The sequence below is a fragment of the Lepus europaeus genome, chromosome 17 (genome assembly GCF_033115175.1).
Source record: "Lepus europaeus isolate LE1 chromosome 17, mLepTim1.pri, whole genome shotgun sequence".
NCBI classification, from domain to species: Eukaryota; Metazoa; Chordata; class Mammalia; order Lagomorpha; family Leporidae; genus Lepus; species Lepus europaeus.
The window spans coordinates 68,757,619-68,775,605 of record NC_084843.1 but is presented as its reverse complement, the minus strand read 5'-3'; the positions used below and the strand labels follow the sequence as shown (position 1 = coordinate 68,775,605).

General features: G+C 52.2%; 1 protein-coding gene across 3 annotated transcripts in view; it reads right to left on the bottom strand.

Annotated features, from left to right (window-relative positions):
• The window catches only part of SH2D4B (SH2 domain containing 4B), a 111,489-nt gene extending 98,901 nt beyond the window's left edge, over positions 1-12,588 (bottom strand). For 2 of the 3 annotated variants that reach the window (XM_062214249.1, XM_062214250.1), the window contains exons 1-2: positions 11,615-12,588; positions 7,281-7,283 (exon numbers count right to left, since the gene is read on the bottom strand). In XM_062214249.1, the coding sequence (XP_062070233.1) occupies positions 7,281-7,283; positions 11,615-11,798 (187 nt within the window). In that variant the 5' untranslated portion in view covers positions 11,799-12,588. The remainder of the gene's footprint in view (positions 1-7,280; positions 7,284-11,614) is intronic. The other variant, XM_062214248.1, reaches the window with a different exon arrangement.
• Positions 12,589-17,987: the final 5,399 nt, after the last annotated feature.

Here is a 17,987-nt window from a genome sequence, read left to right as displayed (position 1 = left end):
AGTTACAGAGGGAAAGACAGAGAGAGAGGTCTTCCATCCATTGGTTCACTCCCCAAATGGCCACAATGGCCAGGGTTGGGCAGGGCTGAAGCTAGGAGCCAGGAATTTCTTCTGGGTCTCCCACACGGGTGCAGGGGCCCAAGGACTTGGACCAAACACTCGGACCATCTTCTGCTGCTTTTTCCAGGCCATTATCATGGAGATGGATTAGAAGTGGAGCAGCCGGGACGCAACCAACATAGTAGATCATGGTTTAATTAACATCTTTCTTAATAGCACCAAAATAATAGTTCATCTTTTCAATCATTCACGCTCAGGTTTTATGAACTCCATGAGGGTGCATATTCTAGGCCACAGAGAGGGCAAGACAAGCTGAGGGCCTAGCACAGCCAGATGGGTGCTCCCCTGGGTGAATTCTCCTTCATTCCAAAGACTGCAGCTTCTCGAAGGCCCTACCTCCTTAGCTTCTGGAACCTGAACCCATCTCTGGGGACCCCTCTGGGCTTCCCCTTCCAAAAGCCCCCAGCTGACAGAGGCCTCTAGTTCTTTCCAGTAGGAACAGAATGCTCTGAGCTGACAAGGGCTCCACATAAAGTAACCTATCCTCGACAGCCACGAAACCTGCACCCTCACCCCTGGGAATACCTTCACCTGCCGGGCACCAAGAGCTATCACCATCAGTCACTATGGGTGACCCTGTGCCCTCTCCTAGTAGTCTGTGTCCTGACATTTCTTGCTGCCCACCTGGTAAGTCAAGAACTGTGCAGCTTCTGAAAGGGCTGGCACTGGAGGTGGGGAGCAGTGGACCCTGACACCCTTGCCAGGTACAGCTGTCTCACTGAGGACACATTGCTAATGAAATACACTGGTTATTATCTGCTGACTATTATCTCTGCCAGCAGTTGTGGGCAGCCTCCCATCTAGAGCTCCAGCTGCCACTAGACTCCAATAGCTCCATTTCTCTCTGTGTGTGTATGTGTGTGTGTGTGTCCCTTTCTCTGTAACTTTGCCTTTCAAGTAAATTAAATAAATCTAAAACATAAATAAATAAACTTTTTAAATAGTTCTATTCATTCCTTCCTGTGGTTTGAATATTATTTGGCTCCCCAAACACATGCAGAAGTTTAAACCCCAAAGTCCTGTGTTAACAGACTGTGAATTTTTTTAAAGATTTTTTATTTACTTATTCGACAGGTAGAGTTACAGATAGAGAGAGACAGAGAGAAAGGTCTTCCTTCCATTGGTTCACCCCCCAAATGGCCGCTACGACCAGTGCTGCGCTGATCTGAAGCCAGGAGCCAGGTGCTTCCTCCTGGTCTCCCATGCGGGTGCAGGGGTCCAAGCACTTGGGCCATCCTCCACTGCCTTCCCCGGGCCACAGCAGAAAGCTGGACTGGAAGAGGAACAGCCGGGACTACAACTGGTGCCCATATGGGATGCCAGCACTGGAGGCAGAGGATTAACCAAGTGAGCCAAGGCACCAGGCCCCAGACTGTGAATTAATGCTAATGGTTGATGGATGAAGGGCAGAGACTTGATCTAATGATGGCATCTGGGAGGTGGACCTGGAGTGAGATCTTTTAAGTCCCTGGGAGCTTGCTCTTGGAAGGCAGTTCTCTCACGAGGGTTTGGTTCTATAAGCCGAGGGTGCGTCCTGCCTCTCTCTGCTTCCTGGTCTGCTATGTGATCCTCCCTCTGCCATCCTCCAGCCTTGCCACGTGCTTAAACCAGTGTGGCTGCCTGGTCTTACACTGTGAACCTCGGAAACTGTAAGCTGAAATAAATCTTGGTTTTTTTCTAAGTAGCTCCTTCAGGAAGTTTATGAAAGTACAGAAAAGCTGACTATTATACCCTCTCCCCTGGGTAAGCGAGTGACCGCTTCCTGCTATTGCTGTTCTGTGGGTTTCTGGGCCCCAACCCTTGTTTGTTCCATAGATACTGCCTACAGATATGTAAATATCTCTTTGTTTTAAAATTATTTGAAAGGAAAAGTGACAGAGAAAGATAGAAACAGAAAAATAGATCTTCTATCTGTTGTTTCACTCCCCAAACGCCAGGCAGAAGCCAAGAGCCAAGAACTCTATTCAGGTCCACAAATGTGTGTCAGGAACACAAGTAGCTGAACCATCATGTTCTGCTCCCCATGATGTGCATCGGCGGGAACTGGATTAGAACTAGAGGTAGATCTTGATCCCAGGCACTACGATAAAACATGCAGGCATCCCAAGCTGTGGCTCAACCTGCTGTGCCACAACACCCACACCAGGGTCCCTTTTATTAAAGTCTCTTCATTAACCCAAGGAAGAAAAGGAGAAGCAGGATAAGAAGGAAAACCACACCACTGGGCTTAGGGAAGGCAGGAAGGAAACAGGAGCAAGGCAGCCAGTGCTCTGCGTGCAGTGTGGGCTCCCAGCACCTGTTCAATCCCTCCCACGGAGGGAGGGGGTTCAGATGAAGGACTGAGTTGCAGGGTAGAGTGACCAGTCCAGTGAGGCTGAGCCAGCACCATTGGGGAACACCAGAAAGTGAAGCCTCATCAATTTCAAGGCCACAAACCTAAGTGGAACACCTGCTGCATTGTAGGCCTATACTGGGTCTCACAGTCCCAGGGCACAAACGTCTGGCCCTCAGCTGCACTTTTCAAAATGTCACGAAACTCTGAGCAGAACACAGACCAATCACAAGCATATGCATCCCACATCCCACCACGGCTCTCAGAGATCCCCAGTCTTAGCCCCACTGCCTTGCCCAGGAGGAGTGCCACAACTAGCCACACAGCCACAGGTCACAGATCATACATCCAGCTGTCAGCAGTTCACAGCACTTTTCTGTGGACTATTTCTCATACTCACCGTAAAGCCACATCTTCACTTTATCCACAGGAAAGTTTGTCAGCATCCCAAGGACCAAGAGTGAACTTTTTTTGGAATAACTGAATGTCTTCCAATTTATCCTCAAGTATAAAAGTAAATTTGCAGATCTGACAAGGGGTGAGGGCTAGGGACAGAGCACCCAGGAAGAGGCCTGAGCCAAGTCCAAGGGGACCTTCCACTAGAACCAGGAAAGGAAGGAGATGAGCCTGACTTGGCTCTTAGGATTCTGCCTGGTAGTGGAAGCTTTCCCACTTGCTGAAGAAACTTTGTGACTAAGAGTTGTTATTCCAGGGGTCAGTGCTGTCCCACAATAGGTTAAGCCTCTGCCTGCAGTGCCAGTACCCCATATGGGCGCTGACTCGAGTCCCAGCTGCTCCACTTCCAATCCAGCTCCCTCCTCATGGCTTGGAAAGGCAATGGAGGATGGTCCAGGTGCTTGGGCCCCTGTACCCATATGGGAGACTCAAGTGAAGTTCCTGGCTCTCTGTTTTGGCCTGGCCCAGCCCTGGCCATTACAACCATTTGGGGAGTGAGCCAGCAGATGGAAGATCTCTCTCCTTCTTCCTTTCTCTCTTTTTTAAAGTAGTAGTAGCAGCAGCAGCAGCAGCAGCAGCTTGCTCTTCTCTGCCTCCACTGGGGGCTCAGAACCACACTCAGCCATTCAGTAGCCTCCCACTTGCCCCGACACTGTGGCCTTTCTCCTTCACACACATTCTCTGAGAGAGGTCAAAGAGTTCTCCTGGAGAATTGTTCCTTGAATAGTTGCAGGTTAACAGGAAACATTTTCTTAACAAAAAAGTGTGGAGCTTGTATCCTCTCCATAACTCCTACCCCCATGGTGCCATCCTAGAAGCAATGTCCTCAGTGCCTGGAAAAGGGGCCATGAGAAACAGCAGCAACAAGCTACAGGCCAAACACTGGGAGCACCCACACCCCAGGTTCCCCCACGTTCTTATGCACGACTGCTCCCAAGTACCAAGTGAAGCAACTCAGCAACCGCGGGAACTAGAGAAATCAAGAAGGGATTTGAGGGACCAGTGGTGCTCTGACACATTAGGACAGCAAGAACAGAGATGGGGCAGAAGACAGAATCAAATGTAGATTTCCCATGATGCTTCGTGACTTCAGTGGGGCATGCTGGGAATCCTAACAGGGAGGAGGCACTGCTTGATTGGCCAAAGGGCAAAGGGGAAAGAAAACATTTATCACTTTCCCTTCAGAGAGGAAAAAATGTGAGGTGCCATGAAACCAGTACAAAGTGAAGTGCATGTCCAAATAATGCCTGCTATTATTGGATTATGAAAGCCTTATTGTAGGCACAAAAAATAAATCTTGAAAGAGGAAATAATCATGTAAACAAAATTAATTAAAGTATGATCTAACATCCTTGATTATACCAACAAAACCATGGAGAATATAAAAATAGGCTTATGTTTCTCACCTTCAGTATGCGTCATTCCAGATAAAGATAGACTGTGGGTTTGAGAACATTTACGAAAATAAGTTTTAAAACAGCATGTGTTATTAGCATTTTCCAATAGAGTCTCCTAAAACAAGATGTCATCAAAAGACTGGGAAGAAAGTTGCCAGCAGGTACCCAGTCAGTTAACACAAAGGAAAAAAGCAGTAGTGATCAAGCTCACATCCAAGTCAAAATTCAAAAACAGGAAATGAAAATGAAATGAGTTACGAGCACCAGTGGAAAGGTGAAAGCATTGTTGTTACTCATATGTTATGGTAGTGTGTATCAGCTTCCACAACTAACCCTAAAGCACAAGTATATTGTGACTTTTCTTAGGATTTTGCCGGAGACTTTCACGGTCTAGGGGAGGGGTCACATTGTGTAGCACACAGACTTGCACTCAAAAAAAAGTTCTTTCCCATCAGTCTTCCATCAGGCTCCTCTGACACACTACACACGCAAGGGTCTTAGCCACGACTCACCCCTACACACCCCATCCTTCCCCTAGGCCTTCCTTTATGGGACAGAAACTTGAACAATGCAAGCAACATCCATGGTCTCATGCACTTTTGGACTGTTGGAGAAGACAAACCATAAGCAAACAATGGATTTATTGATGGGAAGGGGAGGGAGAGAGGGAGAAGGAAGAGATATCAAAACCATGGAGACAGAACAGAAATCAGTGAGGGTCAGTGTTGTGGCACAGCCAGCATCCACTATCAAGTCCTGGCTGTTCCACTTACGAGCCAGCTCCCTATCAATGTGCCTGAGAAAGCAGCAGAAGTGGCCCAAGCACTTGCAACCCTGTCACACACGTGGGAGACCCAAATGGAGTTCCAGGGTCCTGGATTTGGCATGGCCCACCCCCAGCCATTGCAGCCATCTGGGGAAGTGAGCCAGCAGGATGGAAGATATCTGTGTGTATGTGTGTGTGTCTCCCTCTCTGTCATTCAGCCTTTCAAATAAATAAACAGACCTTTTTTAAAAAAGAAGGAGAAGAGAAGAAAAATAAAAGAAAAAAGGGGGCCGGCGCTGAGGCTCAATAGGCTAATCCTCCGCCTTGCAGCGCCAGCACACCGGGTTCTATTCCCGGTCGAGGCACCAGATTCTGTCCCAGTTGCCACTCTTCCAGGCCAGCTCTCTGCTGTGGCCAGGGAAGGCAGTGGAGGATGGCCCAAGTCCTTGGGCCCTGCACCCCATAGGAGACCAGGATAAGCACCTGGCTCCTGCCTTCAGATCAGCGCGGTGCCATTGGAGGGTGAACCAAAGGCAAAAGGAAGACCTTTCTCTCTGTCTCTCTCTCTCACTGTCCACTCTGCCTGACAAAAAAATAAATAAAATAAATTTTAAAAAAAAGAAAGAAGGGAAGGGGAAGAGAAGGGCTCGCTGGCTGCCAGGACCTGGTGGGAGAAAGGGATGGGGCAATGCTTCATAGATGTGAGGTTTCCTCTTAGGGCAAGGAAACGTTCAGGAAGTAGAGTGGTGACTGATGATAACATTTTGAATGTACTAAAATGTCACTGAGCTGAATTACACCCTTCAAAATGGTTGAAGTGGTAAATTGTATGTTCTGTGTGCTTTACCACGATAAAACAAAGAAGTACTTCTGGATGCAGGGAGCGCGGGGAGCCGGGTGCTGTAAGAACAAGACAGGGTGGGGGCTCATCGAGAATGGGTGGCCAGAGGCACACTCAGTATTTAACTAGAGAAGAAAGCAGCCCGAGAGGGTTTGGGGGAAAGAGCTTCTGAAGCAGTGGGATGGACACAAGGGGGAGAAGACCTGGTCGGAGAGACGGGCAGATGCTAGTGAAAAGTGCTGACTGTGAGTCCAAAGCTGGGCACCGTGGCAAGGGAATGCAGGAGCGGACTTGTGTGCACGAGCTCATCAATGTGTCTGAGGTCTCTGGACACTGTGTACAGAAGGGGTTGTGTGAGGCACGGAGACCCCTGAGAACAGGGCCACCCTAGGAATGTCTGCAGGCAAGGTCGGGGCTCCTCAGGCATTCAAGGTTGGCAATTCCATGCCTGGAAAGGGAACACGCTGAGGACAGGAGGGCCCAGGCCCAGCAGGCAAGGTTGTCCTGATTACTGGCTGGCGCCCAGTGACATGGACTTCATCACACACCTTCCGTCAGGACAGCGGGTGTGATTTAATGTAGATGGGGTGCTCAGCAGGGTGACGCCCTCAGACCCCTGGCGGCCTACAAGGTGGGAGCCCATCTTGAGCCCAGCTGGAGGCCCACTGGACTCACAGTGCATCCTAGGCTGGAATAAGGACAGGCAGTGAGCCGGCACAGGAGAGAGGGGAGATGCTAACATAGGTGGGCTGCGTGGTAAGAAAACCAAAGCAGAATATGCCAGCTGCTTGAGGTTACAGGCTGGCCCTCCACCAAGAACCAAAGCAGGAAGGAGGCCAAAGGCCATCTGGCTCCCCAAGAAAGGAGGAAGTAGTCACAGAGGAGCGAAATCAACATTCACAGAAAGTGTCAGTGAGGACAGAACTAACAGGCCCAGGCAGGAGAGCTTCCTGGGTCATGACAACATTGTAAGCCCATGTCCCTAATCTTTTTTAAAAATTTTTTATGATGTATTTGTTCATTTGAAAGTCAGAACAACAGAGAGAGGGGGAGAGACAGATTTATTTATTTATTTATTTATTTATTTATTTATTTGAAAGGCAGAGTCATAGAGAGAGTGGGAGACAGAGAGAAAGAGATGTCTTCCATCCTCTGGTTCAGTCCCCAAATGGCTGCAATAGCCAGGGCTGTGCCAGGCTGAAGCCAGAAACCTAGAACTCCATCTGAGTCTGACATGGGTGGTAGGGACCCAAGTACTTGAGCCAGGTACTCCCAGGCACATTAGCAGGGAGCTAGATTGGAAGTGAAGCAGCTGAGACTCGAACTGGCAGTGTGATACAGATGCCACTGTCACCACAGCAGCTCAACCTGCTGTACCACAATGCAACCCCCATGATGTCCCAAGTCTCTGTCCACAGGCCACACCCTGCTCCAGCTGAGAGCCCTGGGACGACTGAACAAGCACAGAAGGGGTCCAAAAGGTTGCAAAGTTTCTAGTTTCCCAACATAGGGTGCGAGTTAGGTGGTAGCTGAGGGGGACCAAGGCGGAAGAATTTGCACAGGTCATACCAACGTTGGAGGAGCTTGGCCTAAATCTTCCAGAAGCTCAACACAAAACACTTATTGCACAAAACACTTGTCAGAAATGTGATCCAAACAGTCAATGTGATGGTACATGAGCAAACTACTAAGGGTCTGTATTTTCCACAAAAGTGCAGAATATCAGAAGAGCCTCCCCAAGGTGTAAAGTGAAAACAAGACAGCAATGCCCGCTGGTCAGGGCAGCAGTGTGTGCAACCCCAGAACCTGACTCTTCTCCTTTTGTACCTCTAAAGCTTCCACCCCAGTTTATTTCTGAGGCTCCCAAACACATGTCCCATGATCGGCAGAACCCTGGGGTTCTGCAAACTAGCCATCGCACCATGGTTGACTCCACTCTCTCCAGAGACAATGCAAGGGCCTGCAGGCTCTCAGGGCCAAGGCACACCTTGTCCAACAGTGTCACGGGAGTGCTACAGGTACAGCAAGGTCAGGCCTGCTAGGAGTTGTGACATGTTCCCAGAAAAGAGGGTGAAAGAGGAGGCCTCAGATGACAAGCAGGACTGGGGAACGACAGGCAGGGGAGGCACGATGTTATTCCAGGCTGACCAGGACTGAGCAAAGTAAGGCTCAGCGATCCTGAGAGGCCGGCACACAGCTCAACAGGAGCACAGTTAATGCTTCTTCTTGGACAAATCGTGGGAAAGAGCACAGGGAAAAGGATGTCTATGAAGGAAGAGAGAACACTCAGTTGAGGGAGCCTGTCCCTGTCCACAGGCTCCTGCCCTGAATCACCACACAGCCACTTTGCACCAAGTCTTGCTCCCAGCACCTCTGGCTGTGTTCCCTGTGATCTGTCCACCCACAGTCTCAAGGGCCAAGCTCCACCCAGCTCACCAAAGTCAGCACTTAGTCATGTCGGATAAGAAAACGGATGAACAAACAGATGTGTGCACAGGAGTCAGCATCGTGGCACAGTGGGTTAAGCCACCACCTGCAAAGCAAGCATCCCATATGAATACCAGTTCGAGTCCCCGCTGCTCCACTTCCTATTCAGCTCCCTGCCACTGTGTCTGGGAAAGCACAGGATGATGGCCCAAGTGCTTGGGCCTCCACCACCCATATGGGAGACCTGGATGGATGGAGTTCTAGGCTCCTGGCTTCAGCCTGGCCCAGCCCTGACTGTTGAAGCCATTTGGGGAATGAATCAGCAGATGAAAAATATCTCTCTCTGTCTCTCCCTCTCTCTCTATGGCTCTGCCTATCAAATAAATAAATAAACCTTTTTTTTTTTTTTTTTGACAGGCAGAGTGGATAGTGAGAGAGAGACAGACAGAGAGAAAGGTCTTCCTTTTTGCCGTTGGTTCACCCTCCAATGGCCGCTGCGGCCGGCGCACTGCGCTGATCTGAAGCCAGGAGCCAGGTGCTTATCCTGGTCTCCCATGGGGTGCAGGGCCCAAGCACTTGGGCCATCCTCCACTGCACTCCCGGGCCACAGCAGAGAGCTGGCCTGGAAGAGGGGCAACTGGGACAGGATCAGCTCCCCGACCGGGACTAGAACCCGGTGTGCCGGCGCCGCAAGGCGGAGGATTAGCCTAGTGAGCTGCGGCGCCGGCTGCATAGATCAATCTTTTAGCTGCAGTCCCAAGTCCAGAAGTGAATGAGTAGAGGAAACATCCATCACCAGATCCCAGGTCAGCATCACAGGATGTGCACCCTGACTCCATTGCTCAGCAGCTGGGTGACCTTGGGTGTGCTGAGTCACCTTTGTGGGCCTCAGCTTCCTCACGTGAAGTGGGGAACACTGAACAGACACAAGAGAGATTAAGCGCAGGGCAGGCCCCTGGCAAAAAGAAAGCTTCCAGACAAGCTGGAGGGTTTTTTTAGTTGCAAGTGGTCCTCATGATCTCAGGACAGGAAGCACCACTGTGTATCCTGAACCCACAGGCAAAGGGCTCTTTGGCCTCCTAGGACACAGAGCCACCTCCAGGTGCTGCCCAGATGCTTCCACAGGCAGAATTGAAGCAAAGAGCTGGGATCTCAACAGGATCCTGACCTGGATACACACAGCATATTACCCCTCGTTTCCATACTTTATAAATCGGAAAATTAATTACCCAGGAAAAGTCTCCTGCACCAGAAACCCAAATCGAGTTTAATGTATAATTAAATGAAAATGCAGATGTCAATGTGTGACAAATCCCCATTTTTGCAGTTAAATTCAGAGGCATCTATCTTCCCCCAGACAGATGACATGAGGCCCCAGGGTTCAGACCAGGTGAGGCTGGAAGGCCGGCTTGTTGCTTTCACAGCCAGTGACGCAGTTGCCACACGGCCCAGCCCAGAAGGCCTCGGCCTTGACAACACCCACCTGCAGCCAAGTTGCCACTCTGCCACAACGTCCCACCTTGGAGTCCTCCGTGTCTTATTCAAAACAGGGATTTATCACTGTGTGCCCGCTCCCTGCAAGACCCAAGGGAGGAAGACAGAGTATAGCATAGTCCTGTGCTCCAGAGGCGCAGAGTCCACTGGGAGAGCCAGGCAAACAGATGATGAATGACAGCGACAGGGGTGTGTGCTAGCACTAGCGGCTGCAGAGGAGCAAGCACTTCCTGTGCCAGGAGTGTTCCCAAAGACTCCACAGGCGGGGCTCGTCCTGACGGAGCATACCAGGCAAAACAAAGGCAGCCGGGCTTTCCCCATAGGAAGAACTGCACACACCAAAACCAGAGGCAACAGTAAGCAAGTGCACCATGGCATGCCTGGAGTGAAAGGCAAGAGCCCCAGCAAAGCATTTCATCCCAGATTAAAAACTTCGGCGGGTGTGTATGTGTGTGTGTGTGTGCAGTGCTGTGCTGCAGCGGGTTAAAGCCCTGGCCTGAAGCACCAGCATCCCATATGGGCACCAGTTCTAGTCCCAGCTGCTCCTCTTCCAATCCACCTCTGTGTTGTGGCCTGGGAAAGCAGTAGAAGATGGCTCTGCACTCACATGGGAGACCAGGAAGAAGCAAGTGGCTCCTGGCTTTGAATCGGCACAGGTCTGGCTGTTGCAGCCATTTGGGGAGTGAAGCAACGGAAGGAAGACCTTTCTCTCTGTCTCTCCTTCTCACTGTCTGTAACTCTACCTCTCAAATTAATAAAATCTTTTAAAAAAAAAACTTTGGGGGCCAGCATTGTGGCTGAGCAAGTTAAGTCACCACCTGCAATGCTAGCATTCCCTATGGGCATCAGTTCGAGTCCCGGCTGCTCCACTTCTGATCCCAATCCCTGCAGCAGATGATGGCCCAAGTACTACCGATCCAGATGGATCCTGGCTTCAGCCTGGCCCAGCCCCAGCTGTTGCAGCCATTTGGGGAGTGAACTAGATGCTGGAAAATATCTCTCTCTCTCTCTCTCTCTCTCTCTCTGCCTCTGCCTCTCTGTAACTCTGCCTTTCAAATAAATAAATAAATCTTAAAAATAAATAAATAAATAAATCTTAAAAATCAAATCAAAGCTGCACTTCAATTATGTAGCAGCCATATGAGTCCTGTCCCAGCAGGTTCTTGAGGCCTGTACAAGTCTCAGGAGCCTGCCTGCTTCCACCCGGGGGAATCCTGAAGCATCTCCCTCATTCCCAGGTGAACCAGTCCACAGGCTTGACTGCACAGGACTTTGCATGCAAACTACCTGAAAGGTATAAAGCCCCCCTGACACCCTCATTCCAGAGGCCCAGTGGTGCTCCAGGTATAACACAGCCCATGAGAGCAAGGCACAGTGCACAGTGCCAGCCCCAGCTGGAACACTGAACCTCACAAGGAAGACAGGAACTGTGAGTGTGCAATGTACCCTGGCCGAGAACCAGTGGTAAGGTTCGAGAATACGCCCCCTCACCCACCATGGAAATACCAACCACGTCAGCACCATCTGGGGGCCCCACGATGGTGTCTTCCCAGAACCGAGACCTTCCACCTGTAATACAGCAAGTCCTGGGATACACCCGCACGCCACCCCAAAGCCCTGTCACCCCGGCCGAAAGATTAAAGCCCAGGCTGATGGGACCCGATGCCCATGGGACAAAGGTCTCAGGCCCACAGCCCTCATCACACCACTCCTGAAGAAGAGCCCAGCCGAGGCTTGCCAGCACCTCTGCCCGCTGGAGCAGCCCCCTCTCAGCCACATACCTCGCTTGCCCTGAGGAGGCCTGAGGCCCTCGGCCTGGGCCAGGGCCTCCGCGGCTTCTCGCTCCCTCCAGCGTCTCAGCTGCTCCTCTCGCATCTTGTAGAAGAGGATGTGCTTCTGCACGTCACTGAGCTCGGCCAGCAGCTCGGGGTCGATGTACATGTCGTGCAGGATCTGCTGCAGCATGATGCCACCTGCGAGGCACCGCGCAGGCGGCCGCCAGCCCAGGAGGCTGCGCCAGGCAGGATGCCCCTCCCGCTGCTACTCACTCCAGGGCCGCTCCCAGTGCCCCTGCTCTGGGCAACAATATCACTCTGCCTCAGCAGCCAGCCGGGGGTAAATTCATCTCCTCTGCCCCAGGATAGCGAAAGACACCAGGCAGCAGGCGCCAAACAGGCAGCCAAGACCTTCCAGGGAAAAGCAGCCGCCAGTCGAAATTCAGTCCTTCTGTTGGGTCACCAAGCACCGCATCCCAGCAACACCTGCATCCATCAAGGCCTCACTTGAGGTTCTGGGACAATGGGGAGGGCCCAGGCCTGCAATGCCCAGGTCCAGCTCTGCCTGGGCCGGTAGGTGTCGAGTGATCTGTTCGTGGAAGGTAACAATGACACCAGCTGTATCAATGACATTGCCCCCGGCCAGCTGAGAACCGATCTCTGCTACGCAGATAAGAGGAGGAGGAGACGGCAGTGTGCACGCTCATTCCATGTCCTGGGAGCCAATTTCAGAAGCCAGAGGAGCCAGCAGGAGCTACTGAGCTCCTCGGGCCTTCACTCCACCTGCGTCATCATTGTCATCTGGCTTTTCCAGGACACCGGGCATAGCAAGGTAATGCTTCGAAAACTCTGCGCTGGGGGAGAAAAGACTTTTCCTCCTGTCTGTATCATAGCCAAGGGAGAAAATGAAATGGAATCAACACAGAGCAGCTGAAGCGGGGCTCCCGGTGGAATGCAAGAGGAGGATGGAGATGCACAGTCCTTCCCCTTCGCCTAGACCAGCTATAGCTTAGTCCCACAGATAGTGTCCATTTAGGTGGTGGCTGGCGATCTCATTGTTTGTGGCGGGCCTCTGGAGCTCACCAACAAGAAGAGGAAACCGGCTCGTGTCCATCTTGATCAGAAGCACCCTGGCCAGGGCGAGGTCACGCCTCCTGCTTCGACTAGAAGCCGCCGCCGCCCCCCCCCCCCCCTTTGGCCTGTGACAGGCAGGAGGGATGCTGTCCCTGAGACACAAAGACCTTGAATAAACACGGGCCCAGAGCTCCTCGTTTTACTCGGACAAGGAAGCTGGGTTGGGAGAAGGCTGAGTGACTCGCCTCTGGCTGTCCCCATCGACAAGTGGCTGCATCGGGACCCAGTCATCAAATCTGACGCCCACTGGCCACTCTGTTGAGGGTTCGAAAGTGTCATCTGACCAGGGAGACGCACACAGGATTCCAGCGAGATGGCCTGGTGGGATTGGTGACCTTTGCGTCCACGTAGGTCCCCAGGGGGGACAGGGCGGGAGACAGGTCAGGCACCCAAGAGCCGTGGGAGGGAAGGGGCGTGGCTCAGTGGCTCCCAGGGGCTGTCAGTCAGTCCACCGCATCAAAAAGAGGAGCACTGACAGGGTGCCCGGGACTCTCTGCCGCCCCCACGCAGGTGCTTCTGCCACCGCCAGAGCTGTGGGCCGGGACTCCCACCTTCTGCTCTCACGTCAGCCTCTGGCGCTACCTGTGGCCGGGTGGCGCCCACGCCTGGCAGGAGACACGAGGAGGACAGCCGCCGGGGAGCCGGCCTCTTGCCGGCCAACTTGGAGCCCCCTCCCCAGACGACCCACGACAAACGCGGGCGGGCGCAGGGCGGGAGGAGCAGCGTCTGGGCAGCCAGGTGAGTGGCTGAGGTGGACGTCCTCCGGCAGAGGGCACGGCGAGCGCCCCCTTCTGGGCGGGCTGGGCGAGCTCCCTGAGGGAGGGCAGCTGCCCGGCGAGCCCAGGCCAAGAGCCGCAGGAGGCCGGGAGACGCTGAGCCCCTGGGGCCGGGCCCCGCCGCGGGTCGCGGCCTGCGCGAGCCGGACCCGGTTTCCTAAAACACGCGGGAGGAGTGGCTCCGCCCAGCGCGGCGCCACCGCCGGCCCGGCACGGCCCGCGACGCCCCCTGGCGTCCAGCCTGGGCCCAGCTCTTGCTACGTGGGGAGCCCGGGGCTGGAGGGGGCGGGACTGGGTGCGGGAGGATGCCCTGCCCACGGGCGTTAATGGCCTGGACGCAGGGCCGCGGGATAAGGGTTCCGGTGGCCTTTCGGCTGGTTTCGTTTCGTTTCCAGTTTGGCCGCTGTGGCGTGTTTGATTTTGCACGCTAACGCAATTCCTTTTGACGCAGGCCTGCGAGGCTGTTGTGCAAGGAATTGGAAAGCACCTGAATGCCCTCTGTGCCTGTCACAGAGAATGGGGTCCGCTGTTTTGCGGAAGGAAAATGTCCACGCAGATAAAATAAGACACCATGCGCAGTGTCGCACACAGAGTAATACGTATTATAAACAGTCCAGATGGCTCTTCCCTTTTTGTATAGACAAAGGAAAAATATGGAAATTACAAATTACATACCCAATTCTTCAGCATGGTTTCTTAGGTCTCCTGCCCCCACCCCCCGGAAGAGCAAAGTAGACCACTTCAGACAATTCTTTGTTGTTTTATACAATGAGTAAGATATAGAGTGTATATAATTATATATGTGTAATTATAATTCAGATGACTGAAATGAAATGCATCTCACAAATCCCACCATGTGATCCAAAATCCCAGCCTCTGGAAGTCGGCCAATGGCATAGGGAGGGACCCAAACCTGCAGCCGGAGCTGGGCTTTCCCATGCCAGGAAATCTGGAAGTGGGGATGGATAAACCACTCATGCCGCTCGGAGCGCCTAAACTGAAAGACTTTGTTTGCTTGAGGCACTTCTTTAAAAAAAAAATTATATATTTATAATGTATTTGAAAGGCGAAATGACAGGAAGAGGCACAGAGAGGAAGAGATCTTCCATCTGTAGGTTCACTCCCCAACATGACCACAGCAGCCAGAGCTGAGCTGGGCTGAAGCCAGGAGTCAGGAACTCCATCTGGGTCTCCCACATGAATGACAGGGACCAAGCAGTGGAGTCTTTAGCTGCTGTCTTCCCAGGCACATTAGGAGGAAGCTGGATCAGAAGAGGAGCCGTGAGGGTTGAAGCAGTTGATATGGGATATGGGCATCTACAGCCACAGCTTAACCTGCTGCATCACAATGCCTGCTCTTTTCTGAGGCCTGGGAGATGGCTCTGGCACTGGTGTGGTGGGGAGAGGAGGATGCAGGAGACACAAAAGACAGACTTCAGGCTCCAGCCAGATCCCAGGACACAAGGCACAAGGACTGGGTGCGCTGCCAGTGGGGACAAGGAAGGCAGAACTGCAGGTGCCCATACCTCTGATTCCACCTGAATTTCTTTTAAAAAGATTTATTTATTTGAGAGGTAGAGTTACAGACAGAGAAAGGGAGAGAGAGATAGAGAGGTCTTCCATCTGCTGATTCACCCACCAAGTGGCCACAACAGCCGGAGCTGGATCCATCCGAAGCCAGGATCCAGGATCCTCTTCCAGGTCTCCCCACATGGGTGCAGAGGCCCAAGGACTTGGGCCAACTTGGACCATCTTCCACTGCTTTCCCAGGCCACAGCAGAGAGCTGGATTAGAAGTGGAGCAGCCAGGGCATGAACCAGCTCCCATATGGGAATTCAGTGCCGCCCGTGGAGGCTTAGCCTATCTACTACGCCACAGCTCCGGACCCTCATCTGAAATTCTTTTACAACTGAAAGCCCACCTTACTCAGAGTCAGAGCCAAAGTCACACAGCAGTTCAGATGCCACATCCTTATCGGGAGTGCTTGGGTTTGAGTCCCAGCTCTGCTTCCCAAACAGCTTCCTGCCAATGTGCATCCTGGAGGCAGCGAGTGCAGGTGCTTGGGTCCTTCCCTCGACAAGGGAGACCTGGATGGAGTTCTTGTTTCCTGAACTCCGCCTGGCCCGTGCCCTGGTTGCTGCAGGCATTTGGGCAGTGAACCAGCAGATGGAAGATCTCTCTCTCTCTGCCTTGCAAGCAAATTAAATGAATATGGATGAAATAGGAACATCAATTAAAAATTAAAAAAAGGACAAGTCCCTGCAGGGGCCCACAATACCCTCCACGATCTGCCCCACCCCTTACCCCCTCAAATGTCACCGCCAGCCCCCAGTCTCCTCCACTGTCTTGCCAGCTCCAGGCTTCTGGCCTCACGCTGGGCCTCCCTGCTGCTTGCCAGACACACCAGGCACCCTGCTCAGGGCCTGGAGCCAATGCTGCTTAGAACCCACTTGGCTCAATCCCCTCCTTCAAGTCCTACCTCAGACTTTTCACCCGCTCTGTACTCCTGACCCTTGCCTTCCTGCTCTGTTTTCTCCCTTAGCACTTACTTTGTAAAATACCACTTCAATTATTTATTTGGTTATCATGTATTTGTCTCTCTCTGGCAGGTTCGCTGACCTGGAACACTGCCTGGTGCACAGAGGCGCTGGGTAAGTGTCTCTTCAAATAGAATGAAGCTTTCAAAAGAGAACTGACTAGAGCCTAGGCCGGTGCAAACAGGCTGCTGGAGAGGGACCTGGGAGTGATGGGCAGATGCGCTGTATCTGTGGGGCAGCAGGTGGCTTGATGGTCGTGACAGGACCCTACCCCGGCTTTCCCCTCTTGCTGTGACCACGCAGGCAGGGTTCGGGGATGGCCTGAGAGCCCCATCATCTCAGGCACAGCCAAGTCTGCCACAGCCAACGCAGAAGGATCAGCTCATGGCATTTTGCCCACTTGCTCTGGCACATGGTCACGTAGGGAAGCTGCCCCCAGAAGCATCCTCAGCGACTCCCCTGGCCTCAGTTTTGCAACCCAGAATCTACAGTAGTTTTTGCTATGTCACCACTGGAAACCCACAGGCATAAAAACCAGGAGTGTCCCCATGTGAGTACAACACCAGACTAGAAAATGCAATGCAAATAAAAGATCCTAGGGATGAATTTCACAATGTGAGGACCAGTAATGAAGAAAAGCTACCATCGTTGCTGAGAGCATATCTAGGATTTAAGTTGGTCTAGGAACACAACACATTCACAATCAGAAAGACCCAGTATTATAAACTATCCAATTCACATCTGGCTTGGCCAGTCTCCTGAATGGGTGCCAGTAATCTCCAGTTTCTGGAACTCACACCCTTGCATGATCACCTCACACATACCAGGCTGCTCTCTAGGGTCAGTTGAATGTGCTGCAAGTGGTGGTATGTCATAACAGACATTTTGGCTTCTATCTCGGGCTCTCTCTCTCTCTCCTCCCTCCCTCTCCCTCTCCCTCTCCCTTTCCCTCTCCTTCTCCCTCTCCCTCTCCCCTCACTCCCTCTCCGGAAACCGTGTTGTGAAACCCACATGCAGAAAAACTGGAGCCTCTTGCCAACACTCATGTTGCGAGGCTGGAGGAGGACCCCCAGCTCTGGCCGAGAGAGACTCAGCCTGGGGCCAGAACCATGTGGCTAAGCTGCTCCTGGATTCCTAACCCCCCTGCATATGTGTTGCTTATTTATATAAACAACTACACTTGGAGGGGCCCTGTCATGCAGCAGTGCCTAATACAGTATCGAATCAGTTTATACATTTAATATCATCCAAGACAAATCTGAAAGGAAATTGGGGTGTGGGGGAGAGGCCTAATAAACTGATTCCCAAGTTAGCCAAAAGTATGAACAGATGAGAACAGCCTCAAAAATATTGAGAATCCTGCTGGTATTCAGACTTCTAAACTTAAGACATATTGTCCTGAGACAAGAGCCGGTACACAGAACCTAGACAGGGCCCTGCCGTTTCATTAGTTTGAAATGGAAGTCCAAAACAGTGCAAAGAGAAGGCATGCCCAGGAAGAGAAGCAGGGGACATGTGCTGCACCCTCACCTGTTACTCATGATGCTACCAGGACATCCCTCAGCGGTTCTCTCCTCTGGAGACATACATAAGAGTTATTACTGCAGCATGAGTACATCTTTCAGAGTAACTGATGTGTTCAATAAAGGGGATTTGGATTAATCAGTCATGCACAATTACAGGATAAAGTGCAATACAGATATTAGAATTGCTGGTGAGGCCGGCGCTGTGGCATAGAAGGTAAAGCCTCTGCCTGTGGCACCAGCATCCCATATGGACACTGGTTTGAGTCCCAGCTGCTCCTGTTCTGAGCCATTCTGCCTATGGCCTGGGAAAGCAATGGAGGACGGCTTGGGCTTGAGCTTGGGCTGGGGCTAGGGCTCCTGCACCCACGTGGGAGACCCAGATGAAACTCCTGGCTCCTGGATTTGG